Source organism: Suricata suricatta, chromosome 2 (genome assembly GCF_006229205.1).
Source record: "Suricata suricatta isolate VVHF042 chromosome 2, meerkat_22Aug2017_6uvM2_HiC, whole genome shotgun sequence".
In the NCBI taxonomy this organism is placed as follows: domain Eukaryota; kingdom Metazoa; phylum Chordata; class Mammalia; order Carnivora; family Herpestidae; genus Suricata; species Suricata suricatta.
This window is the reverse complement of record NC_043701.1, coordinates 44,581,196-44,607,090: the sequence shown is the minus strand read 5'-3', so window position 1 is coordinate 44,607,090 and position 25,895 is coordinate 44,581,196. Positions and strand designations below refer to the sequence as shown.

At 48.9% G+C, this 25,895-nt stretch overlaps 1 protein-coding gene across 7 annotated transcripts in view; it reads left to right on the top strand.

The window, feature by feature from the left end:
- Positions 1–13,876, top strand: part of ADCYAP1R1 (ADCYAP receptor type I) — a 59,323-nt gene extending 45,447 nt beyond the window's left edge. For 5 of the 7 annotated variants that reach the window (XM_029925516.1, XM_029925502.1, XM_029925531.1 and 2 more), the window contains 4 exons: positions 3,714–3,797; positions 6,852–6,981; positions 8,294–8,335; positions 9,760–13,876. In XM_029925516.1, the coding sequence (XP_029781376.1) occupies positions 3,714–3,797; positions 6,852–6,981; positions 8,294–8,335; positions 9,760–9,948 (445 nt within the window). In that variant the 3' untranslated portion in view covers positions 9,949–13,876. The remainder of the gene's footprint in view (positions 1–3,713; positions 3,798–6,851; positions 6,982–8,293; positions 8,336–9,759) is intronic. The other 2 variants (XM_029925522.1, XM_029925538.1) reach the window with 2 other exon arrangements.
- The last annotated feature ends 12,019 nt before the right edge of the window (positions 13,877–25,895 follow it).

The following is a 25,895-nucleotide window of genomic DNA, read 5'->3' as shown; positions in this document are numbered from 1 at the left end:
CCGGTGGAATGAGTGGCTGCCACCAGGACTTGGGCAGTGGCCAGGGTTGCAGTGTGGGCCTGGGCCAAGGCTTGGCATGTGCTCTGGCTTGATGTGGTCTGGGGTGGGGGTTAGGGCTCAGCCTGAGGCTGGGGTCAGGCTTAGTCTGCCCTTTCCTGCTCTTGGCTTTGCAAGAAGCCAGCTGGCTCAGAAAAGGGAGGGTGAGGTTCCCACACAGACACGGACTGTGCTGTGACCCTCTCCAGGAGTTGGCTTTACTCCCAGCTGTCTCCCCATTACAGGATAGGCATTGGGAGCTGCCTCTTGAGTCTGGGGCTGGGGGAGAGAAACCCCATCTGTATTTCCTTCAGGGACCTCCAGAGCAGGTCTGCACAGCCCCTTGGGTGAAGGAAGGAGAAGAGGGCAGATACCATGATGGAGATAGTCTGCAGGGCTGTGATATACCCAGTGTCTGAAGGATGACCTTGACGCCGAAGACAGGCTCTGTTGCAGAAGTGCAGCCAGGAAGCTGTCAGCCCATGGCCTAAGGCTTCCATTTCACATGGGGCTCCATTTTCCACTTCCAAAGCACCCCTCCTCTGTCTAGGAGTGCTCTGTGCTCACAACTCCCGTTAGGGATCAGCAGCGGGGGGGAATCGTTTCTCCTGTTTTGCAGATGAAGAAACTGAGGCCCAGAGAAGGAAAGTGGCACCACCTGAGACCAATCAGCAATCAGTGTCTAGATAAATCCTTGAGCTCAGGTGCCCTGACCCCCGGGCTAGGGAGGGGTACAGAGGGTGAGCTTGTCCTCAGTGGCGGGGGAGGAGGTAGGAGTGGTCAGGGAAGCTCTAAGTTCCCCGAACTGAGCTTCCGGCCAGAGTACCAGCGTGGTGCTCAGTGCTTGCCTGGGGCCTGGGCCAGGGTTCTGGGGGTTTACAGCATCTCAGCATCATGAGGGACTCTATGCTGAACGTAGAGTTCAGGCTGAGACCTTCTGTGGGCCTGCCGAATGTCCCAGTGCTTCAGTGATCACTAGGAACAGGACGAAATAGACAGGGGTGCCGCCTCAAAGCCCCCCTCCCACCCCTCCAGGGAGGGGGTCTAACGTTCTGGGGCTGCAGCAGCTCTGCACCCAAAAGGCACCAAAGCTTCCATAGAGTTTAGCCTGTGACTAAACCGGGGGTCCAAGAAACCACACATGGCCTCCCTGGGTTACAGACTGGGTTGCTGAGACCTGGAAGTAGCTTTGACCTTCCTGCCGATACACAGCCAAGCTTTGGCAGAACCAGGCCTGGTTTCCAGATGCAGGCGTGGCCCTGCATCTCCTGCCTTCTGATTCACTCCCCTCCCAGCACCCTCGTCTGAATGTCTTATCCTCCCTTGGGTCCAAATCAGAACTGAGTTCACCAGCCAGTCTGGGTTTATGCCTTCCTTTTGATTAATTTCCTTTCCCCCTTTTCACTAATTGCAGTGACGTTTTAGAGGTCATGGTGTCTCTTCCTTTCTCACACCTGTCTCTGGCTTTTCTGCCACTCTCTTGTGTTCTTTTCAGTGGGTCTCTTGGCATGGAGCCATTGAAGGTTTGGGAGAAGCGGAGTATTTGGGAAGAAGGCCACTTACCTCTGTCCCCTGATCTTTCTCCTGAGAGGCCTCCCAGGCATCAGATCCCCCCACTTTGTCCCTCCCATCAAAGACCCACATCTTTTCCCGGGGCCTGATCTCCCAGCTAACTTGCTCAAAAGAGAGCAGTCGAAGCTTTAGAATTCAGGGTGAGGACTTAAGCCTGGTGGGTACGGTGGCATCTGAGGTTTGGGTCCCAGACCCCCAGCCAGGCCATGGTTGAGGGATCAGGCCACTGGATGTAGGAGAAAGTCACCAGCCATTGAATCTGGACCAGATAGAGAATAAATTTGGAGACTAAAATGGTCCCCATTCCCAAATACCCAATTAATTTCTTTTATTTTGTGAGGAAAGTATCCTTATGTGTCCATCTGTCTCTTCATATGTGTATGAAACAGACCTTTGGCATTCACTGAGGGCACGTGAAGAAACTTCTCAAATACGTGAGGTCCTCACGACAGTGCATCTCGAGCTTCGAGTTGTATGTAGATCACCTAGAGATCTTGTTAAACCGCAGATTCGGAGACAGCGGGGGGGGGGGGGCGCACCAAGATTCTGCGTCTCTGAGAAGCTCTCAGGCGGTGCCGATGCCACTGATCTGGCCAGCAGAGCCTCACGCGGTACCTCATGTCCCACACCTGTGAGGTGGGCACCACTGCCCACCCACACAGAGGGGTGTGCGTGGAAAGGTGCCATCTGTTAAATGGGAACCACGCACCTGACTGCGGCCAGGGTCCTGGATGGACCTTGGCTTGCCTCCTCTTTGAAGTGTGTGATTCATATTCTTGCCTCAGCAAAATGATGTGTCTCCACATGTCAGGGACCTGCAGACTTCCTCTCAAAGATCTGGAATCACAGATTACAAATCTGTGAATGCCCAAGGTCTGGTCTCTTCATGTGTGTCTGTTCTCATGTGCATCAGATCCCCACAGAGAGATCAGTTCCCCGGCAGGTGCCAGGAACTGGGTGCTGCATGGTGCCTGAGGAGGGTTCTCGAAGGAGGCCGCTCTTTTGAGGTCTGATGAGATAACACAGCTTTTAATCCATGTGTTACGTGTTTATCAGAGAAGAAAAAGAAGTGTCTGTGGCTTGTCCCAGCCCATGCATAAGCAGGACTGTGATGAGCTAGAACAGGCGGAAAGTCCACCTGACCTCTCTGAGGAGGTGGACCCTCTCTGTGCCTCACCCAGGCTAGCAGAGCCAACCTGGGGCTCACCTGTGGGTGCCTTGGTGTTTCTGCTAGCAGTGGGGTGACGCCCAAAAGGTGCCCCTCTCTGCCTTCCGCCCTTGCCCATCGAATTTTTATCAGAAAGTCTAGCCCAGCGCTGAGCTGTAGAACTCTCATCAGGGACGGGAATGCCCTACCCTGTGCTCTCCAATATGGGAGCCATTAGCTGTGTGTGGCCATTGAGTCCTTGCAGTGTGGCTAGGGAAACTGAGGAATGTGGATTTCTAATTTGACTCATTTTAATTCCAGTAGCTGCTGAGGGGTAGTGGCTGTCTTATGGGATAGTGCAGATTTAGACCAATTAACAATCTCTTCCAACCATCCCACCTACTCTCCCCCTGTATGCCCACACTGAAATTCCTGGGGGCTCAGAGAGGAGGAGACACAGGAAGAAGAGCGAGAGGTATAGAGGAGAAAGACCAGTGGACACCCAAGCCCAGAACCGGCCTGATCCAGGCTGGGTTGGCCCAGGCGAGCCGGCACCAGGTCCATGGTGTGTGTTTCCTGCTTGCTGAGTGATCCCCAGCAAGGCCATACTCTGACCCTGGACCCAATTCAGCCAATTTCTGAAGCCAGGGCTTGAGACCCAGCCCTGCCCCCACCTCCAGAACACACGTTCCCACCAGCACCCCTTCTCTGTCTGTGGACCCAGTGTGAGCGCTCATTGTGTGCATGTGTGTCCGTGCACACACCTGTACACGTATGGGCATGCATTTCCATGTCTTGGCCCCTGGCTTCCTCATTTTCTTCCACGTCACTGCCCCAGCCCTGTCTCTATACCTGGGCTCCTCCGCCCTCCCCTGAGCCTTGTCGCTCCAGGTCCACTTCAGTTTCTCCATTGCCCGATGCCCCCAGCTGACAGAAGTGCTGATCTTGTCACACCCAGCAGCTGCGTGCAGAAATGCTACTGCAAGCCACAGCGGGCTCAGCAGCATCCTTGCAAGATGTCAGAACTGTCCACCATAACTCTGTAAGTGTGCGTGGCGTGGCTGTGGCCGGGAGACCCGGAGGGGAGGGGGCCGCATGCTGCGTGCTGCCCGGAGCTTGCATCCTGCCGGCCGGACTCGAGCAGAGAGTGTGCCTGCGCCTCCAGCCCGGCCCTTTCTGCACTGTTGCATGTTGTTGTCTGTGTGTCTCGTGAGCTCTCTGCAGCCTCCAGGACCTCGGGGGAGGGGAGGTCGTGGGGACAGAGCGGCAGGGCCGAGGCCCGGATGCGTGGTCTTCCCGGAATCCTGCCCTTCCCTGGGCTCATCTTTGCAGCCACCAGATTATTTCTCAGACCCTTAGAGCTTGAGTTCTAAGAGACTGTCCTCCTGCATGGGACAGGACCCTCATCCTGAGGAATCTCACTCACACTTTGTGTGCCAAGTGGCTCAATCCCCACGCTGACCCTGTGAGGTGGGTTCTTGTCGGAACGAATTTTCACAGATAAGAAAACAACACAGAGAGGGGAAGTACTCACTCGAGGTCACGTAATTGGCATCTCGAAGCGAAGATCCGCTTTATTGGAAATAGCTTGATGTGGAGGAGGCCACTGTAATTTGGGCGGCTCTGCCCAACCTGGAAAGTCTTCTTGGTATTTTTTAGGCCCCTCTGCCCATTCTTGCCTCTTCGGGGCACGAGGACAGAGGCCGAGGCCTGTGTCACTGTCTCTGTGGCTTAGCCTAATCATAGGGTGATTCTGTGACTGTCCTCACAGGGGTGCCAAATCTCACACCATATGTCCCCATTCCAAGGCCTCTGGTCAGCTCTGAAGTATAGAGGTCCCAGAAATTTGGGCCCCAGTGGCCTCCTCATCTACCCTCTCTGTCCTGTCTACCAAAAGGGTTACTGGGATGCCCTGGGGCCCTGGCAGAAGTGCCCATCCATTCAGGAGACAGCTGCAGGGCCACCAGAGAGGGAAGGTGTGGTCCTTGTTGCCATTGTCCACATGGCCAGGGAGTGTGAAGGCCCTGAGCTCATGTCTGAAAGGTCCCTGCTTCTCACACAGTGGTCCCATTCGTTCACTGCCACCATGAAAACTGGGCACCTTGGTCTTTTGGTTTCCAAGACACTTTGGAACTAAGGGTCAAGTGCCTGCAAACAGGCCCATGTGTGTAGAGGAGGCAGGGAGGGAGGAGGACAGGGACTGCAGGCGTGTCCCAGGGCTGCCTTCCCTCCTGAGCCCCTTCAATTAATCTTCACTTGTCATGTAACCCCTTTAGGCAGGTCACAGAGTGGTACCCAGGTGCCCATATGCCTGCATTTCCAGGCCACTTGCCCCTCCTTTTTTGGACCTTCATTCTTCAGCTATCACTCCCTGCTGCCTCTGGCGCTGGCCGCTGGGTCCATGACCTGGGTCATGTTCAGGTTTCAGAGTGCTGAGCCCTTTGTATGGCCTGGGTGTTCGTTTGCCCTTTCATGGGCAGGCAGGTGCCTCTGAGTGTGAGCCCCCAGGCTGGCACGTTCTGGCCAGGGAAGGAAACTGATAAGCACCATGTCTGCCTCCATGGAGCTACGGTCTGAGAGAGGACAGATCACTTGAGGACCACACGTGGGCTCAGAGCGGGACCTACTCACATCCTGTTGGTGCCAGCTTTGGTCTGGGGACCCCCGGGTCCCGCAGAAGAGGCTGCAGGGACAGAAGGCAGGGGCACTGGCTCTCAGGGTCGGGGGAACTTCTTCCTTCTAGGGCTGAGCAGTGGTCCACCTGAAGGTCTTCTCAGGCTACTCTTCCCTTTTCCTTGTATCTCCTTCTCTGCTTTTCTTTTTTCCCCTCCCCCCTCCCTCCTTCCTTCTCTCTCAGTTGAAACTGGGAAGCCAAGGGCCTCACTCAGACTCCATGGATTCACCTTCTTCTGAAATCTGGAGCCTCCACAGGCAACAGAACATTCTCTCCCAGAAAGGCTGGGATGGGGAAGAGGGCAGGGCACATGTGGACCTGCCCCAACTCAAAGGGCCATCCACACTCGGCTGTCCACCCCTGTGGACAGGAACTGAGCGGGAAGGGAGCCAAACCTCCCACTTACTCCCCAGCTCCAGTGGCCCAGTTGGCAGACTGCACCTGCAGGGCAGGGTTGGCTTTTTCAGGAGATCCAGAATGGGAGATCCAGTACACTGGGGTGAACGAAGATTGGGTGCTACTCTTGGAGACTCTCTGGGAGCACCCCCTCTGATAGAAGAGGACCCACGACTATATGCAATGTCCAATCTCCAGATGTCATACCATGACTCTGTACCCCCGCCCCTCAGAGCAGAGCCCCACCCACTGCGCCTAAGCCAATGGCAAGCAGTCTCAGGAGGCCCGGGGCAGGGCGGTCCCTTTGGCGCTATCTCTTTAACCCCCAAGGTCCGAGCAGACAGCCTCCTCTCCCTTGACTCTTTCCCAGGGGGCAGGTTCCTCTGGCTTAGTTGGTACTTGTTTATTCTGAGTGTCAGAAAATCCCTCCTGAGACCCCTCCTAGGTCTCTCCGTCTTTGGTCTCCCACTGTGACCGCCCCCCCTCCATCCCAGTCTGTGCTTCCCCTTCACTCTCCAAGTGTGTCCTGGAAACCCCAGACTCCGAAAAGCCCACTGCCTCCGTGGCCCCTTAGGAGGTGGTCTTTTTAGGCATGTGGACCTTCCCTCCAGAGCAGGAGAGGGTTTGCTTTGCTTGAGGATGCAGCATGTCACTCAAGCCTTCTGAATCCCATCCCTCTGTTTGCACTGATTTCACTTTTCCCAAGAGTTTCGCACCTCCCATGAGGGGTGTCTGTCAGTCACACACTCACATGTGCATTTCTCGTGGCTCTACAGCATACTGACATGGCTTCGAGGGCTGGGATGTCCCCCGAGAACCTTCCAGGGAGTTCTGGAAGGCCTGCTCTGCTGTCCACCACTCCTCCCAGGCCCCATTCTTTCTAGGAAAAAATCCCGAGAGGGTCTGTGGACAGGAGCCCCAGCTCTGGGGGACAACAGGGAGCTGGGACCAGTGTCTCTGCCCTCCCTGGTTCTAGCAGCAAGACCTGGCAGTCCCCCAGAACAATGTCTTGCTCTCTCCTGACAGACGGCTAGCCCGGTCCACCCTGCTGCTCATCCCGCTATTTGGAATCCACTACACGGTATTCGCCTTCTCCCCGGAGAATGTCAGCAAGAGGGAGAGGCTTGTGTTTGAGCTGGGACTGGGCTCCTTCCAGGTAGGTGTGGCAACATGGCAGGTGAAACTCACGGAGAGCCAGGGCCTTGGCCCCTGCCCTGCCAGCGGTTCTGACTCAGCCTTGTGTTTCCATCTCTGAAATGAGTCCCAGAAGAGAGGGGGAGCCTGGGAGCCCCTTCTGCTGTCTCCCCTGTGGGCTCCTGAGAGAACACACACTGATGTCTTCTTACTGCTGCATCTAGGCGTTCTGAGCAAGGCCTCCCTTGGCTCCCCATCCCTCACCTTTAGCCTGGGGCATGAGCAGGGTGTTCTCCAGAGACCTCTGTGTCCACATCCTGACTCCATTCTATAGAGCGTGCCTCTTCTGAGTGCTGGAACAGTCTTACACAGGTTGGGGTCCCCAGCACAGGACCTGGCCACAGAGAGCTGAAAGAGCTGAACAGGTGGATGACCAAACAGATATCTAAATGATCCAGGGACTAGCGAGTGGGGAGCCGTGAATCCATGCATGAAGGCGTAGGTAGGTGGGGTTGTCGACACGTGAGTGAAGGAGTGAGCGAGTTGGTGTGAGGATGCACAGTGACTGCAATAACAGATGGCAGTCCAGGTGGTCAGTGAAAGTAGCAGTGGCAACCTTGAGTCCCCAAGATAGAGCACCTCTCCCTAACCCAGCTGTTTAACCCAGCTTGGTGATGGTCAGAGGGTTACTCTGTGTATTTGACTTAACCTCTTCCCCTGCCCCGCCCCCATTTTAACTCAAGGCCATTTACCCGTCAGAGTTCTTAGCCTGGAGAGGCTGGGAATTGTACAGACATAGCCCCCGCCTGGGAGTCAGAGCCCAGGGGTTCCATCTAAATGCAAAGAATATAGCTGCCTGCTCTGTGCCAGACATTTACTCGTGTGTTTTGTGTGTGCTGTGTACAAGAGGATCTGGCCGAGGAAGGGTGGAATGGGGAGGCAGCAGGGATAAAGACACAGGTCTGTTCTGTCCTGGAGGGGGGCTGCCCTCAGGTCCTGCAAACTGGTTAGGGAGCCCAGAGAACATCCTGGGGATGTCCAGGAAAAGATTTCTGTAGAAAATAGGATAGAGCTGGCTCTTGGGAATGGGAAAGTTTTGACCTAGGGAATGTGAGATCCAACGCCAGGATATAGCCGCTTGGCCTTATGGGACAGGCTCTTGGTTCAGCAGAGCTTTACCCAACTTACCATAGATTCCTGGGCAGGTGGCCTCCCATCCAGGCCACTGTGTCTTTTTGCTTCCTGGTGTCATTCCCCATTTCCTCTGCATCCTACACTCCCTGGGCACAAGGTCCCGTGCTAGCATTCTCAGGTTATTTTTGCTCTTTCCTTAGGGCTTTGTGGTGGCTGTTCTCTACTGTTTTCTGAATGGGGAGGTAAGACTCTGGCCTCTGGCTTCTTAACAATGGAGGTGGGGATTTCTGGAGAATAGACAGGTAGGGGCATAGCCTGCTGCCTACCAGAGCTAATTCCCTAGACCAGGGCAATGCCAGAATCCCAGCGCCTGGAGGAGGGGGAAGGCAGTGGGGCTAGGGTCTCAAGACAGCCTCTGCCCTGTGTCAGAATCCCTCCCACTTTGCCTGCTGTGCAAGGCATCAGCTGTACCTGTAAAGGCATTGCCTGGCATGGTCAGACATATGTTAGTAGAGAAAAATGGAAAGTAAGGAAGGGTGAGGTGCAGGCAACAGGACCTATAGTTTATGAGGCTTTGATGAACAGGATAGCTGAAAAGAGACTCTGGGGATTTGGGAGAGACCCCGGGAGAGCACTAGAATCTTCTTGTAGTGTTCCATTTCCAGAGCTACAGTCTTAGAGCCCCCTGATCTAGTCTGTTAGGTTGATGCTTTAGAATAAAGCCCATAACAGGTGCTGGGACAGGGGTGGGGGCTGGGTTTGGAGAGGGGGCAGGAATCATTGGACCTGGGCTTGGCTGCATGACCGCAGCAGGCTCGTCCCCTTTCTGCACCTGAGAAACTGGAAGTTAGGGTTCAGTGATCGCCAGGACATCCTACCAGAGGGCAGATGAGGATAAATAAGGAGACAGAGTCCTGCAGGGAGTGGCTGGGGGAGACAGGAATGGGAGTGCGTGGAGCATGCCAAGAGCCTGTGGGGGATGTGGTGGTGGAACTGGAGGGCTGGGAGCTGGTAACACTCCCAGTCATGTAGTTCACACACTAAACAAACATGCTGGACTGAGGGGGCTTATGGAGGCTGAAGCTGGCCGTGCCCTGTCCTTACCATGCTAAGAGCAACATGGGGGGGTGTGTGTTCAGCCAGAGAGCACATTATTTAGTGCTCCTCAACCCTGACTGCATATTGGAATCTGCTGGGAAGCTTTGCAACCTATGGATGCCTTACTCCAGAGATTCTGATGTAATTGTTCCGGGATATGATCTGGGCATCTGGACTTTTAAAGCTCTCCAGGCAATTCTAATGTGCGGCTCACTGGTAATGGTCTGAGAGAGTTGTGCTCCTTGCCCTGATCTGTCTGACTCAAGGGCCTGCTTTTTAAATATTCCCTGAAAGACCCTGTGAGCTGGTCTCTGACAGTGGAGCACCAAGGCCCAGGAGCAGAGGCCCACGGAGAACAAGAAGCCAGTAGAGAGTCTTACTCAGGCAGTGACTTGGGAAAGGGCCTGAGATCAGCGCCTCAGAGGCATTTTTTCCCAATTGGTGGCCTTGACAGAGGCGGCGGGGGGCCACCCTGGGGTGGGGGTGGGGGGTCCCGGGTAGAGCAGTCAGGGGGATGAGGCTGGAGAAGGTGTCATCTGAGAGTGACGGTCCAAGTTGCTCCCTGCAGGTGCAGGCGGAGATCAAGCGCAAGTGGCGGAGCTGGAAGGTGAACCGCTACTTTGCCGTGGACTTCAAACACCGGCACCCGTCCCTGGCCAGCAGCGGGGTGAACGGGGGCACCCAGCTCTCCATCCTGAGCAAGAGCAGCTCCCAGATCCGCATGTCCGGCCTCCCAGCCGACAACCTGGCCACCTGAGCCCGCGCTCCCCTCCTCCTTCCTCCACACGCAGGCTGGGGCTGTGGGCAGGCGCCAGCCCATGCATGTTGCGCTTCTTCTCTCACTTCGGGCAGGCCTGAGGCTGGAGGCTGGGCTCCCTGAGGTGGGAGAAGGAGGCAGGGCGCAGATGGGTTATTTCCTCTCCCTGTTTGGCGCTGGCCTCACCCACCCGGGCCCCTGGGCCCTGATCCAGACATGTAAATACTCCACAAATTTTGAAAAGTGGTCTCATTCCCTACCCCTTCACCCACTGTCCCTGCTCACCTCAAGCAAGTCCTCAGCTTTACCCTGCCCTGTTTCCACCAGCCTCAGTGATCTTGACCCTGTCAGTGAGCCCTGACGACCTTGCTTTGGGGGGTTGGGGTGTACCTATCCAACAGCCTCCCCCCCTCCCCCAGTGTCTGACTTTCAGCGTGGACTCCTGGAGTCTTCTTGCCACCTGAGGCCCTTCTCAGGCCTAGCCCAGTGTCTGAGGCCTGCCAGAGGTCCAGCTTGGGCTCCCAGAGCATCCTTTAGTGCAGGTGAGACCTGAGCCGAGACTCCTTGATACTCCTCACCCAGCCTCTTGGTGTCCAGGTGCCCAGCTTCTGGGTACAAGGGCAATGGGATAGCTTGAGGGTTCTTCCATTCAGAGACTTCATTTTGGGTGTGGGGCTAACAGTCCCGGAATGTCCTGGTGCTCTTCATTTGGTAGAAGAAAAATTGCCAAGAGCCAGAAATGTGGATGTGATTGGAAAGGAGATGGAAAGAGTTTGGGGTTCCCATGGAAGAAGACCTTCACTGACTCCATTATTTTACCCCCAACTCAAGGTGAGAAGGGGTTCACTGTTGGCCTCCCTTCTGCCTCTTCGATTCCCAGGCATCAGTTGCGGACAGTGAGAGACTGATGCCTCAGAGAGACTGCTCCCCACCTATGCCTAAGCCTTCCCCCTCCTCATTTCTCCTTAAGTCAAAGCCATGGTTAGGATTAACCAGCCGCCTTTCTATGATGTCAATGAATCCTGAAACACCCTACACCTCCGTGCCCAACTTCAGGGCCTAGGTTTCCACTCCACCCACATGGACGATGGGCACCCCAGCCACCAGCTCCTTGGGCTTGGGCTCAGCTACTGAAATATCTCTGAGACCATTGCAAAGACTTCCTTCTGTGTATTGACATTGAATCATACAGATGCTAGAGTGTCCTAGAGTGTTGGAAGGGGAAGCCACACCCATCATGCCTGTTAGCAGGAGCTGCAAATGGGAGTGATGGCAGCTCCCTGATGCCTGAATGGTTCTCCAGATGCAAGTTGCATGGCCACAGTCTAGGAATCCAAGATGGGGTGGAACCAGGTTGGGGGATGATGGACGGAAGTGCTAGAGTGCCATGGCCCATGTGGGGGTCCCATTTCATTCCATGTCAGCTTTGGGTGGTGTTCCTGTCCAAGTGTGTTTGTGGACTTGTTTCATGATCATGTTCTGGAATGCTTGGGGAATTTGGGTGGAGGGGGAATGCTGCTTTGCTTGCTTTTGTAAAGAGGAAGATGCCTGGGGAGCTTGGGGGTCTGTTTTTGGAGAGATCTTCAAGGTGATTGGAGAAGGATTTAGTTGATTTGTTTAGAGACAAGCCCTGTGTCTATGGCCAGTGAAGCACTGTGGGCCCCTGGGTCTTTGGCAAACCTAGAATCTGCCCTGGTCCGGCGCAGACTACCGAGACTGTGGACAGCTCCCTGTTCTGCGTCTCAGTTTCTCCATTTGTGAGATGCAGGGATTTCTAAAGGTTCTCTAGGCTCTGTACTTCAGTAGTTCTCCAATTCAAAACCAAGCAGATAAAAGGGCATGCATCACTGTTATGTAGACCATCTAAGGTTTTGAAGTGTACGTGTTTGTGTATATGTGAAGGGAGGGGACGATGCTGTTTATTTTCTCTTTCTTAGAAAGGAAACATCTGTCTCTTCCATAGTGTAAGCTGGTGGGCGGGAGGGAAGATCATGCCAGGGACATTGGACAGGTGCCTTGGGTGTGACGCGCAGACCCAGCCACGTGCCTAGCCAGGGCAGGGCGCCACGATTGCTTGGACAGTAGCCACCCCCAGATCCTAGGAGCAGTCCCTTGACTGGACCGCATTTCTTCATCCTTGTCCCCACCAGCAGATCTGCTTCACTGTGGAAAAAGAAACTTTGATTATATATATATATATATACACATATGTATCTCATCACAAAACAGCAAAAACATCATCAGCCCTGAATTCCATGTGCTGTGTTGCCACCTGAGCCCTGGGTTGCATCCTTGTAGAGGTTCCAGCTTCCCCGTTGGTCTGTTGGTTTGTTTTTCTGTCTAAATGAGTTATTGCTAGTCTTGTGAACAGATGTACCCAATGTATTTTGAATGTTCCAGGAGGTTAGGCAGCTGGCTTTTAAGGCCACAGGCAGTGGGGGAGAAGCATAAGGTTTGGGTAAAACCCCTCCCTCTCTGAGTCTTTGTTTTCAAATCTGTAAAACGGGCAGTAAGACTAGATGATTTGTATAGCCCGTTGCATCTCTGGAATTCTCTGTCTACACACCAGCCATCTTATTACCGGGAATGGGCCCCAGGCAGGGGTTGTGGTATTTGCTTGACTAGAAAGGATAAGAAATGGTGTGGAGCCAGGAGGGATTGGAGGGCCTTGGGAATGGTTAGGCTGGAGAGCAGAGAGGTACCCAACTCCTTGACTCTAGAAGATCATTACCAGGAAGGGTTTTTGTTTGTTTGTTTTATGCAATCTTAAAGGGCGACCGTCACCCCTGGGAAGCTGAATTCTCCTTGGAATGAAGTGATTTTTCAACTTCTTTCATGAATGTCCCACCATGGGAAAAGCCATGTTAGGAGAGAGTCTCCAGCCCTGTGGGGGGGGGGGGGGAATGGGACTTCAAGTCAGAGATGCTGAGGCTTTCAGAGAGGGGAGAGTGTGCGATTTGGAGGTGGAGGTGGGGTGGGGACGGGATCAGTGGCTTTTTGGTGGTACCCAGCCCTGTGGGCTTCTTAACCCCTTTTATACCTGAGGCTGACTACTTTTTTTGTCTCATTGGGTAGCTCTGTGGTATATCCTCAACATATTCAGTGGCCTACAGTGCTTCCTTCTCTGACCCTTACCCCTCCCCAAACCAGCTTCTCCAGGGAACAGGGCCAGGCAGCGAGAGCTGGGCCCAAGGCTTGAAGTACAACATCATCACTCACCGAGTGTGTGCACTCAAGTCCTTCATCTGACCCTTTCCCTTCCTGGAAGGAAAGCTAGAAGAGGCTTTCTTTGTGATTTTGTGAGTACCCTTGACCCCCCCCCCCCAGGCAACTCCAAAGTGAAAGCAGTGAGTGCTTTGTCATCATAAATCCCTATTTGAGCCCAGTGACCATGGAACCCTGCCAGAAGAGCTCTGAGCAGGGAGCGGGGAACCCAGGCTTCTCCCAGCCTTGCCACTGACCTGGCCTTGACCCTGTCTCCATATATCTTTAGAGAGACTCACAGAGTGCTAGAGCTGTGAAGAAAAATGGAGATCTGCAGGTCAAACCTCCCCATTGGGCTGATGAGAAATCACCTACGGGCAGGTCTTGCACAATGCCTGTATTGTGTTGGGATCCAATATCCTTTACAAACCCGAATGAGGAAATGGGCCCACCAGTGTGTGCCCAGCCCTGCACATGAGCCAGAATAAAGTGTCCGTACAGAAAACATTCAGCCTTGTGCAGGAGAGGGGCTCTGGCTACAGAAGTTGTTAGGACTCCATATTGCAGGAGGAACAATGGCATGGCGAGCGAGACCTTTGTTCTAGCTCAGGCCTTACCACCTGCTCTGTGCTCCAAGGCTTAGCCTCTTTGAGCCTCTGCTTCTTTTTTTTTTTTTTTTAACAGTTTTTCCATCACTTTCTTTTTTTTTCTTTTTTTTTCTCATTTCATGGACTTTTATTTATTTTTTTATACAATTTATTTTTTTAACATATGCAATTATTTTCCATCATTTACAATACAGTAGTTTCAGTGATACTCCAAACAGAAAAGCAAAGTAAAAAGTCAAAACCCCCACTTCTATTTCATGTAATTAGACTTATACAGAAATTAGAAGGTTAGGTACCAACTAGTTAATCACCTAATTTCACAGCTATCTGAAGTGAGCCTCTGCTTCTTAATATGTGAAATGGGAGGACACGAATTGCAGTCTGTTCCTCAGGCCAGGGATAAGGTTGAAGTGAAGTATTTCTTGGGTGTAAAAGGACTTTGGAAACTACACAGTTATGGGCTGGTTTCTGGGGTGAAGATCCATGAAAAGAACCCCATGCTATTTGTCAACTGCTTTGAGCCCTGCTGGGTTAACCTTTGCCCCATTTGTAAAACCACCAGCACTGGGGGGAAGGGGGAGGCCAGTGGGCTCTGATGGACACAGAATTCCAGGGTTATCTCTGCCACTGGATTCAGTTCTTGGAGTTAGGATGGGAGAATTTCATATGGGTGGTGATTTCCCTTCACTTTCATGGGAATCCCTCAAGGATCTGGGATATCTGCCAGTGGCTATGTGCCCCTTTCTTCTTTCCCTAAATGTGAAGTCCTGGGATGCATCTGTGCTTGGCCACTTGTGTCTCGTCTTATGTCTGTGTTGTGTAGTTTGCCCCTGTGAGGGCTGATGTGGGGCAGTCCCCAGCATCCCAGACGTGGCCCCAGGCTTGTTTGTGGAACTAGGCTCACCTGTGTTTCATCTCCCACAATAAAGATAAGCCCCGCAGACCTCACTGCTACCGCTGCTGCCATTAATGCTGTGCTCACAACCTTGTCCGGGATTTTAAGGATGTCAACCTGCTGTAGATAACTCAATAAATGTCTTATCATTTTTCCTGGTGGCTGTAACTTGGTAGAAGTGGAGGGCATGGAGGAGAGGAGGTAAGAAGGGGAGGAAATCTGATCACCCAGAGCAATTCAGTTTACACAGTCCTGTGGCCTGGATTCCAAGGGAGAGGTGTAAGAGCAAGCATAAATGAGCTTAGAATGGGCTTGGAAGAGTCAGGTCCTAGGATCATGCAAACTGAATGGGATGAAGGTCCCTTGGCTGTTTTGAGTTCCTGGAAATGGAAGTAACTCACCCCACAGTTTCTGATGCCTCATGGCCTTCATATTGTTTTATCAGCATGGCTACCAGACACCTCAAAATTTGCCTACAGTGAGCATTTCATTCCAGGTAAGCACAGGTGCATCATTGGCTGCCAGAGTCCCTCCCCCTAATCTGAATGTTCAAAGCCATCATCCCAGGCCAGACCAGTTAATGAATTCCAGGTAACTTCCATTTCCTTGAATTTCTATTGATTGTCACAACCTCCAGTGCCCATTTTTATATGAGTCAGAATTTACAGTTGCTGGTAACAGAAGATAATTTTGACTGATAAGTCAGAAAAGAGGTTTAGGAGAAAGTTGTTGGGCATCTCCTAGAACTCTCTTGAGGCTGGAGAAAAACAGCAAACGTGTTTCAAGCTGGAGCATGCCACGAAACTGGTGACAAAGCTGGTGACTGCTGCTGCCGCCGCCAGCCCAGAGGTCTCTTCTGTGCCAGGGACCCCTCCTCGGAGTTACCAGTTCTGAGAGCAGGGAGCTTTGCTGCCATCCTCACCCACAAATCAGATTCCACATGAAGCTTCTTTAGTCACTCCTGAATTAAAGCCTCATGCGAGTCCATTAGATTGGCTGTGTTCCAGCTGCAAAGGAGGCCGGAAATTTGACTTTTCTGGATTCTATCTTGGGGAAGTCAGGCTCCTCAGTCTATAAATTTTCTAAACATAACAATAGTGTTGAAAAGCCCTGAAATAACAAATGCCCATTACAGCAGGGCTAAGGTCTACAACGATTGCAGAGAGCAATAGCACCCTTTTGTGATCAGGTGGGCCACTCTGAAGAAGTCAGTCAATGACAAGATAAATCCCAACCAGATAACATGTGAGCCCTACAGCCAGATAGGCCTCTTGCCAAATGCACTGGGTATCTAGTGGGAGGGTTCCCCAGCTATTTCTACTTCCTAGGATTGCCCCTGCTTTTTCCTCTCCAGGTCTATCTCTTCTTGCACCCTAAAAAATATTACCAGGCTCTGTCATATCACCCACTTAACAGATATCCTGGGCTGCTTTCAAAATGGAACCTACCCTCAACGGGTGAAAATCAATCTCTTTGCATTTCAGACACTGCTGACCACTCTAGAAGTCTAGTATCTAGTGTCGCTGGTGTGACCCCGATAAAACGAGGTTCCATATGTTTCATTCTTGGAGGTCACATTCCAGAAGCAAAGATAATGAGCCAAAAGTAACTGAAAACTTGAATTCTGTATTAGACTTGAATTTCTTGGCAACTGTGAAAATCATCAAACTCCTAAATCCTAGCCTATCCATTCCACCAAATCTATCAATTGTTTCATCCCTCTTTTCTCCCAGGCCCCTTAAAAGAATGCCTTCAACTCTGGTTATTCCTGATGATGTTCTTTGCTATGGTAGCGTGAGCAATTTCTCTTGGGTACCCAGCGGTTCTCAAGCATTAGCATGCTTCAGAATTACCTTAAGTGTTGTTAAAACACAGATTGCTGGACCTAAATTTCTGGTCTAGCAGATCTGAGGTAGGGCCTATTTCATAATCTGCATTTCTAAGAAGTTCCCAGGTGCAGGTGCTGCTTTGGTCTGGAGACGATACTTTAGGAACCATTGTTCCTGACACTCTACCAAGGGCACTGGCTGGACATCACAGTCTGTTTTTGTGAACCTTTGCCTAGACAATGATTAATTTCCCAATAGGGGCAGGACAAATGCAGATGTCAGCAGCATAAGCTTTAGTCAAATTTTCTTCCCAGGTGACTGTCTTAGGGACAGGAGGCAGAAGGTCCAAGTGGAAATCAGCCCATAGATGTTCTTTTAGTCTGAAAGGGTAAGATCATGTCTGAATCAACTAGGATGGCATTCACTGGGCTATAAAATAAGAACATAAAAATAAAATAATATGTGGTTTAACAAAGATAGAAGTTAATTTTTCTCACATTAAAGAAGTCCCGTGGTAAACACCCCAAAATTGGTGTGGTGGTGGTATGGTCTCTCTGAGGACTCAAGTCTCCCTCTTTCTTCTGCTCATCCACCTTTAGCATGGGACTTCCAATCTCAAGGTCACATGATCCAAGATGGCTCATAGACATCACCAGACCCAGGGGCAGTAAGAGTAGGCAAGATATCCCTCTTCCTAATTCAGTCATTTTGTTTTAGGAAGGCTCACATCTGCTTATCCTCTTTGGCCAAAACTTAATCACATGGCCATACTTTACTGCAAGGCAGGGGGTATTAAGGACCCCTAAGGAAATTGGAAGGAGAGAATAGATACATCCTGGCAAACAGTAATTTGTCCATAGTGTCAAATTCCCATAGGTGGTGGTCACTGAATTCACCCACACCTGTGAAAACCCAGAGGCTGAACGATTCCACTGATGTTGCATGCTGCAACAGTGGGAATGAACTGGGGGACACAGCCTTGTCCATAGAAGGACTCTGGAGGGCGCCAGTCAGAATTGAGAGAACTTTACATGCCCACACATAGGAAGCTCTGGTGTGAGGTGTGAGGGCATGTCTGCATTGTTTCTGGCTTTCTCCACCCTCCTTGTCTTCTCATGACTGCATTTCCTGAGTGGATCCTGCTCTGCCATGGATTCTACATTATGTAATCACTTTTTAATTTGGTGGATCATCATAGTAGTGATGTGGTTATAGAGTTCACTTTTTTTTAGTCCTTTAATCTCTGTAAGTTGCTCTCAAATGAACTCGGGTGAAGTACTTCTGAGCTTCCCAAGTTTGTTACACTACACCCTGGTGACACCCATTGCTGCTGTCCTTCTGGTCTGAGTGTGCAGGTGACTTATTCTGCCTGTCCTGGGTGCAAGATTATAATATTAATGTGTGAAACTCAGTCACCAAGAGCTCTTCTAATTTTTAGAACATTATCTTGTAAATGCTCATGTAAAGATAGTTTTCCTTGGCCTCTGAAATAGTTGTTTCCTAAATTTCTATAAAGGAGAGGCTTATGGGTATCAGCCTTTTAAGAAGAAGGATGATGGCAACAGGACATGTGCCCTTCATTTATTTATTCAGCAAATACTTGTTGAGTATCTAACTCCTCATTTAGCAAATATTACTTCAGTGCTTACTGTGTGCCAAGAACTGTTCTGTCGCTAGTCATCATCACAGAAAAGGGCCCTGCTCTCCAAGATCTTACATTCTAAATAAGGAGAGAGATCAGGTGATTTCAGATAGAGGAAAAGTGTTATAAAGAAAACAGCTATTAATGAGTAGAGAGTACTGGGAGTGAGCAGTCAGGGGAGACCTATTTAGGATGCAGACATTAAGTACCTGAACATTCTGCCCCTCTCAGACTCATTAACCTATCCCCTGTGGATCTCTGCAAACACCAAAGAGAAAAGCATTCCATGTAGAGGAACCAGCAAGAGAAAATGCACCAAAGTGTGAAATGCATGTTCAAGGAAGGGCATTTACTTTCCTAGGGCTGTTGTAACAAATTACCACAAACCAAGTCACTTATAACAACAGAAATTAATTTCTTCACAGTTCTGGAGCACAGAAGTCTGAAATTAGGGTGTCAGCAGGGTACTGGAATGCTTTGAAGGCTCTACAGGAGAATCTGTTCCATGCCTTTCCCTTAGCTTCCTGTCTTGCTGGCAGTTCTTACATTCCTTGGCTTGGAGAGGCCTCCAGCCTTTTCCTAAGTTATCACATTGCTTTCTCCCTTTATGTCTGTATCTGTGTCTTCCACTCTTCTTACAGGGATACTAGTCATATTGGGTTTAGAACCCACCCTAATCTAATATGATCTCATATTAACTAATTACATCTGCAAAGACTGTTTTCACATAAGGGCACATTGACAGGTATCTGGAATTAGGATTTCAGTGTATCTTTGAGGGGACATGATTCAATACACAACAGAGGGCAAGAAAGTTTGAAGCTTCACTGGTTAAGCTGATGCACTGTTCTGACTTATTATTTGGCAGAGGTGGGGGGTTGATGATGGAAATATGGGGCAAAGGTTGGTGTTACAGCCTCCTCTCACCCACAGTCACCCCTCAGCACCACTAATGCATTTGAGTAAAAAAAAAAAACATGCATCAGCATCAGCCCTGGCCCACCCAGTCCTGTTCTGGTCCTTTGCTGAGAATTTGTCATGTTTCCCATGGAAATTGACTGGCTCCTCCAATTCCGTTGCCTTCCAGATCACAACTCCCACAGCAGCATCACAACATTTTGGGGGCCCAGTGTCAACATGTGAAACTGGATGAAATTCATTCAGGAAGACTAGACACTGACCTTGTGTCACTGTCCAAATAACCCCAGCTTTTGAAGAAGTTGAGTGCCCATTCCAAAGCAGAAGCAAACTGAAAAAATACTGATAGCTACTCATGGATGCCAGAAGACTTGTACAAAACCATCATTTACATATATTCCAACCCATACAGACTTTCACATGGAGATTTAGGAGTGGAGTCCCACCAAGTCAATGGGAATGGTCTTCATTTTGGCCATCAGAGCTACTCTCAGGCCACTAACCCTCTCAGTCATTCTCTCTCGTTCCCTTTCAAGACAGTCCCTGCCCCCAGCCTATTGTATTCTCTTTACTTACTTTACCTCATCCTGGGTCCCTCTTCTCTGCCTTTGATCTAGATTCAGGTATGGCTTGGTGGTCAAGGTTTTCCTTGAGATGATACACTTTTGGTGTCCCTGTGTTTTGAGTTTCCTGACATTTGAAAGTCATCTGTGACTTTCTTCTCAAACCTCTCCTTAGACAGTCCCTCCATGGGCAAAGGCTTTCACGTTTATTAATTAACCATGACCTCAGTTGATAATCTCAACTCTTCATCTCCAGGCACACTCTATTGGCAAAGGCAGGAGTTTGTGCAGTAAGTACCATGGAGAGAGCCGAGTGAACTTCAGCTCCAGCACCACAGACAGTTCCAACATACTATAAGCGCTTGAGAGTCAAATCTTTTTGTGGCTAATTTATCCAACTTGAACAAAGGCAAATCTAGGATTTATAGAGCCTGAAACATGTATAGTTGGGGGGAGGAGTCCTCTTTAATAAAAAAATATAAAATCTGAATTTAAATTTAGTTATAAAAATGAGGTGTTATTTTTTATAATGAGAAAAGTTGAGAACTATCACAAATATTTCAAAATCCTAAAAAATTGTATAATATTTATATTAATTACTCTATGACACTTTTGTCTACTTTTTGAGCTATTCACTCTGATTATATCTTTCTTGGATAATAATTCTTAAATCATTTTTATAAGGACCATTGAAATCTAATTTAGTCACATGATTACTAAAATATGTGGTTTATTATTGATAATTTGGACTCAGCACAAATAAGAACAGAATCATTTACTTAAAACGTTACATATCTGGTGACTGGAAGATTATTTTCACAGACTAGTGCCTGGCTCCATATATGGCAAACTTTATGTCTCCACAGCTAGTCACAATTCCAGACACTGTAGGGAACTTTCACATTATGATATGATCTCTGCTTTTATGTGTAATGCTGAATGAAATATGAGTATTCTTTGGAGGCTTAGTAATAATCTAACTATATAATGAAGCAACAGTACACTACTTAACTGTAACCCAAACTGAATGTATCTCTAACATTGCCCAACATGTAAGATGGTATTGGACTTCCAGTCTCTTGAAACATAGTATTTTGACTGTTAGAGACACCTGATAATAGCTTGGGAAGGGGGCTGGTAAGTCAACTTTTCCAGGAGAATTTTCTTTGAGCCTGAGTATTGATGAACAAATGGATAAGAAGAGAGGAATGAAATACCACTAGAAGCAGCAAAAGTAGTATTAGCAAAGACTTCTTGACTTTCTTCTGAAAAGTTTTCCATGATCCCAAATCTGGCTAAATGACTCTCTGATATTTTCTCAGAGAATTCTGTATGGAAGTCTCACTGAGTCTGAGCATTCATGCGAGAAATATTAATGGTGAGTCTGTTAAGTTCTACGTGTTTTAAATGCCTGGGATAAAACCATGAGTTAAGGATAAGTTTTTTTTTTTCTTGTAGGATATAAATTCTAATCAGGAAAGCAGAAAGAATGTAGGTAAACAAATAATAACATAATTTTAGGTAGTGCTATATATAGTGCTACAAAATTGGGTAATGGAAGAGAGCAAATTTTAATTGGATGCTCTGGACAAACCTCTCAAGAAGGTGACTTTTGAGTTGAGTCCTAAAAGACAAGGATATGGCCAAAGATAAAAAAAGTAAAGTTCTGAAAAGTGCAAAGATCCTGAGGTAGGTCAGACTTAGTGGTGTTTCTAGAAACATAAAAATGACCAGTGTGGCTAGAATGTCTGATTAACAAGGCTGAAACTTCAGTTTCAATACATGGAAATTCTGGGTGAAGAGTGATATGTATACATGTGTATGTGTTTAGAAATATAGCAGAACTAACGCAAGAAAGGGAAATCTCCAGGGGCTGGAAATAAGGAGAGTGGAAATAAGCAATGAGTGCAGCAAGTCCTGGGGAAGGTCATAATGTTTGAGAAGCAGGCAGTGACCAGGTCATGTAGTGCCTTGTAGGCCATGATAAGAAATCTGGACTATTTCTCAAGTGCAATTGAAAGTCTTGGAAGAGTTTTAAGCTGGAAAGTGAGGTCATGAAGTTTATCCAGAGGCAGTTACCATTTTCCAGATGAGAAAGATAATCTCTTAGCTTGGAGTTGAGCTGTAGCAGTGGGCATGATGAGAAACTACTGGATCAGGGGCATTTGGAGCTCAAACCAATGGGAGTTGCTCTTGGGCTGGGCACGGTAAGGGAAAGATGCTGATCAAGTTCTTGGCTTGAAGCATGGCTGGGCTGGGGGTGCCGTCAGTGGAGATGAAGATGAAGAGGAGGAGGGTAGACTGTGGGAGAAACTCAAAGAGTTCTGTTACAGAAGGGTCAACATTTTTTAATGTTCATTTATATTTGAGAGACAGAGTGTGAGCCGGGGAGGGGCAGAGACAGAGAGGGAGACACAGAATCCGAAGCAGGCTCCAGGCTCTGAGTTGTCAGCACAGAGCCCGACATGGAGCTTGAACCCACGAACTGTGAGATCATGACCAAGCTGAAGTCTGATGCTTAACCGACTGAGCCACCCAGGCATCCCGGGTCAACTTTTAATGTCACTGACTTTGTCAGGAGTTAGTCAGGAAAACGAAAACCATTTTGGGGATTCCAAGTATGAGGAGTTTTAACAGGGGGAATTAGAGACTCAGAGAGCCATTAGACAGGCTGAAGAAGTAAGACTTAGCCTGCACTGAACCCTCAGTAACATGAGGCTGGATCTTGGCCCGCAAAGCAGGCAACGTGGAAACACAAGGGTGCAGAACACAGGTGTCCTGGGCTCTGCAAATGGCCCTGCCTCCTGATTCATCAGCATCAAGAGCAGAGAAGTACTTAAAAGAGGTCATGACCCAACCTGTCACTTAAGCTGAATGATCAAGTGAGGCAAGAACAAATATAAGAAGCCCAAGAATGGAGAACCAACTTTCTAGAGGCAAGTTTCCCGATTTTGAGTTCTTTGGGAGGAAAATTAGTGCGTGGGTCTGCACTGCCCCCTGCTGGTCACTCAGTTATCAACAAGGCAGCGACAGGCTCCCTTCTGGAAATCGCAGGAGCCCTTCCCAGCAGAGATTTCTCTGCCAACCCGGCTTGTTTCCACACAATGACTCATAAATGAGATAATGAAGGGCAAGAGCAAGTGAAAATATTTACTATAATTAACATCGGGATGAAAAACTTATATCTTAAATTGCCTGCGGAGAGATTGTAGCCTAGAGAGGATTTTGCAGTGGATTTAACCCTCTGCATTTTTGGTGGGGAAGGATACACTCGCATTTTTTCCCCTGATCTTACAGAAAGTTGATTTCTGAAGACCACAAAAATGTAAGAAACATATGTTCAGTGTCATTTGGGAAGTAAATATGTGCCTAAGAATTTTCACTCTCAAATATAAACACGAATATACTCACTTACCCATTCATTCGTTCCTCAGATTTCCACTGAGGTGTTTGCTATGTCCTCCCTCCCATGCTGTGGGAGACACTAAGGGGAAAGAGGTAAGGACTCTAATCTCCAGGAGCTTGCTGCTTGTGAGGAGGTTAATAAACGAGAAGGCAAACCGGGAGACGTGACGTAGAAGATGCACATCCGGCTCCAGATGCTGCCGGTGTGGGTTGCTGACGACGTCCACCTGCCCCTTCTCCAGAGGGTCACTGAGGGATGCCCGAGGGGTGATACCACTCTCCCTCCACATTTCCCATCAGAGAAGCCTGTGTCCAGGGACTGACAGGTAGAGGGTTATGACAGCCCAGCCGCTTGTCTCTGCGTGGCACAACCTCTGTGGTGCGCTGTGCAGGGGCAGGAGGGGCTGATTCTGCTTAAGTGACATCTCCCCAAGCCCCTCCCTCAGTCCCTCCCTGTTTTCCTCACTCCCCTGCAGCTTCTCCCAAGGGCACCCTCCTCGATAAGTTACTTGCTCAAGATTCTCCATTTCAGGCTCTGCTGCTACAGAATCCAGATAAAAACGTGCCATTGAAGAGGCTCAGGAAAGACCTATCTAGTCTTAGGATCAGGAAAACGTGCCTGGAAGGTTCGGTCAGATTTGAGCATGTTAGACATGATGGTTCATTCCACAAACACATATTGACAGAGTGCCTTCTATGAACTGGGCACATGTCCAGGCCTTGGGGGCACAGCAACACATATGGTAAAGTCTTGTTATCACTGGCGTCTACGTTCTAGTGGGGAGGGAAAGAAACAAGAAAACAGTGATGGACAATTAGTTAAATTGAAGTAAGTTCTATAGTGAAAATAAAACATACCAACTAGTTAATGTCACCAACTTGCTTTCCTATAATTTTCCAAACACTTACCAATGGGGACAGATGTGCTAATTCTTTACATCCAGTGGTTGAGGTCTCGGTCAGTGTCAACTCCCAGGATTCTTGCTATGGATGGCTAGTTTAAATCATGGCATTGACCACTGAGCATTTTCCACACACTTTCAAACAAACACTGCATTTGGTATCTTGGGAAATTCTCTAGGCTTTCCATATTTAAGGCATTGAAGTATTTCATTTAGTCTCTGGATCCAGAACCAAGAGTCCCTCTAGAGGACCAGGGATGGTGTAAACCCATAAGAGACGAGTCTCTGCCACTGTTGGTAGTGAATGCACCTGGCTATCACTTCCATTGTCCATGCCAACGTCCTGAGAATATACTGTCCTTTGATCTAATAAGCCTGTCAGAGACTTGTGGCCTTAAGACCTAAAGCCTCTCACTGGCCTGTAAGCTCTCCCAGTAGGCGTGGGTTTTACTCATCTTTCTATGCCCAGAAGGGCACAAAAGAAATTTTATTGCACAGGAGTTAACCAGTGATGTTTGTGGAAGTGAGTAACTGCCAGGACACTTTTTAGTCCCTACTTGTTTGCCTTACTCATGCTCCCCAAATGCCAGGCTACAGTCCTCTCTCCATTTGACAAAACTCATGCCCTTTTCAACATGGTGCCTTTGCTCAGCCCATTCTCCTGCTCAGTGGCTGTCTGGGGGAATTTAAAGAAACCCTTGGGCTTTTGATATAGCTAGCCTGCACTGGAATCCCAAAGTATGTGACCTAGGGCAAATGGCTTCTACATAGAAATCTTGCATATAGTTTCCCACTCCTGCCTGTACAGAGTAGGTACTCAACATATTCCGTTCCCCAGATTCCATCTTCTACCCAGTTCACTTTTGAAAAATATTCTCCTCTGTTCCCAATAACCAAAAGCACTCACCTTTCAAGTCTCACCTCTTCCATAAAGGCTGTCATGATCTCTGGGATGGCAGACTGACCTTAGAGCCAATGTTTGTCTTCTCTTCCCTTCCCTTCTCTTCCCTTCCCTTCCCTTTCCTTGCCTTTCCCAAATTTGTTTAGGATAGGATCTTCCTAATGCATCAATTGTCAATCCTATGAAATCCAACATTCCTTTTCATAACACTTTTTGTAGCTATTAGGACTTTTCTAAATATTTTGATCCTTCTCTTTATGGGAACAAAATTGGATGGCATTCACCCTGGTCCCTGAAGTCAGGTGTGGCCACATGACATGCAGTAGCCAATGAACTTTGAACAGAAGTGAGCTGGACCACTTTGCTATCAAAGCATTCAAGAACCATGTGGGATTGTCACATTCCTGTTTCCTCTGTTGGAGCAAAGGTCAATGTGGACATGCCATTCATGCCAGAAATAAGCTTTGGCTGTTTTAAATCACAGAGTTTACACAAAGTTGTTAATTTCTGCAGCATAATTACTCATTATGATTGATGTATCCATTATACTTTTTAAAAATGAAATCCACAGTATATATGTGTGTGTATGTGTCTATATGTATAGGTATATATATTTACTTAAATTTTTACAAAGCAATATAACAGTCTAGTTGCAATATAAAGGAGAAAGAAGGGAGGCGTTAAACTGTAATGATATATATTCACACACTATAACAGATGCTTGTCCATGTACATCTTATCACCATAAATACAGCTGCTGCAAAACCAGGCTCTTAGAGATGTGCCAGTGACCCAAACGCCACCAGCAGAGCTGTTGTCAGTGACACAATTGTCTTAAATTAGGAACACATCTTGGTAGAGTTTTGGACTGGAGTTTGATCCTCCCCTGATTAACAAAGCAGTTGCTTTCCTGGAAAATGCAGTACATTTTAAAACTATGGCCCTAGTATTTTGTCTTCAAATATAAACAGGAATTGTGTTCTTGGTCCAGGTTTGAACATAAACCTATACTGGCTCAGGTTTTAAGTTAAAAACCTGAATGTTTCTGCCTACACAAAGGTCTGTGGGGATGTTGGAAAG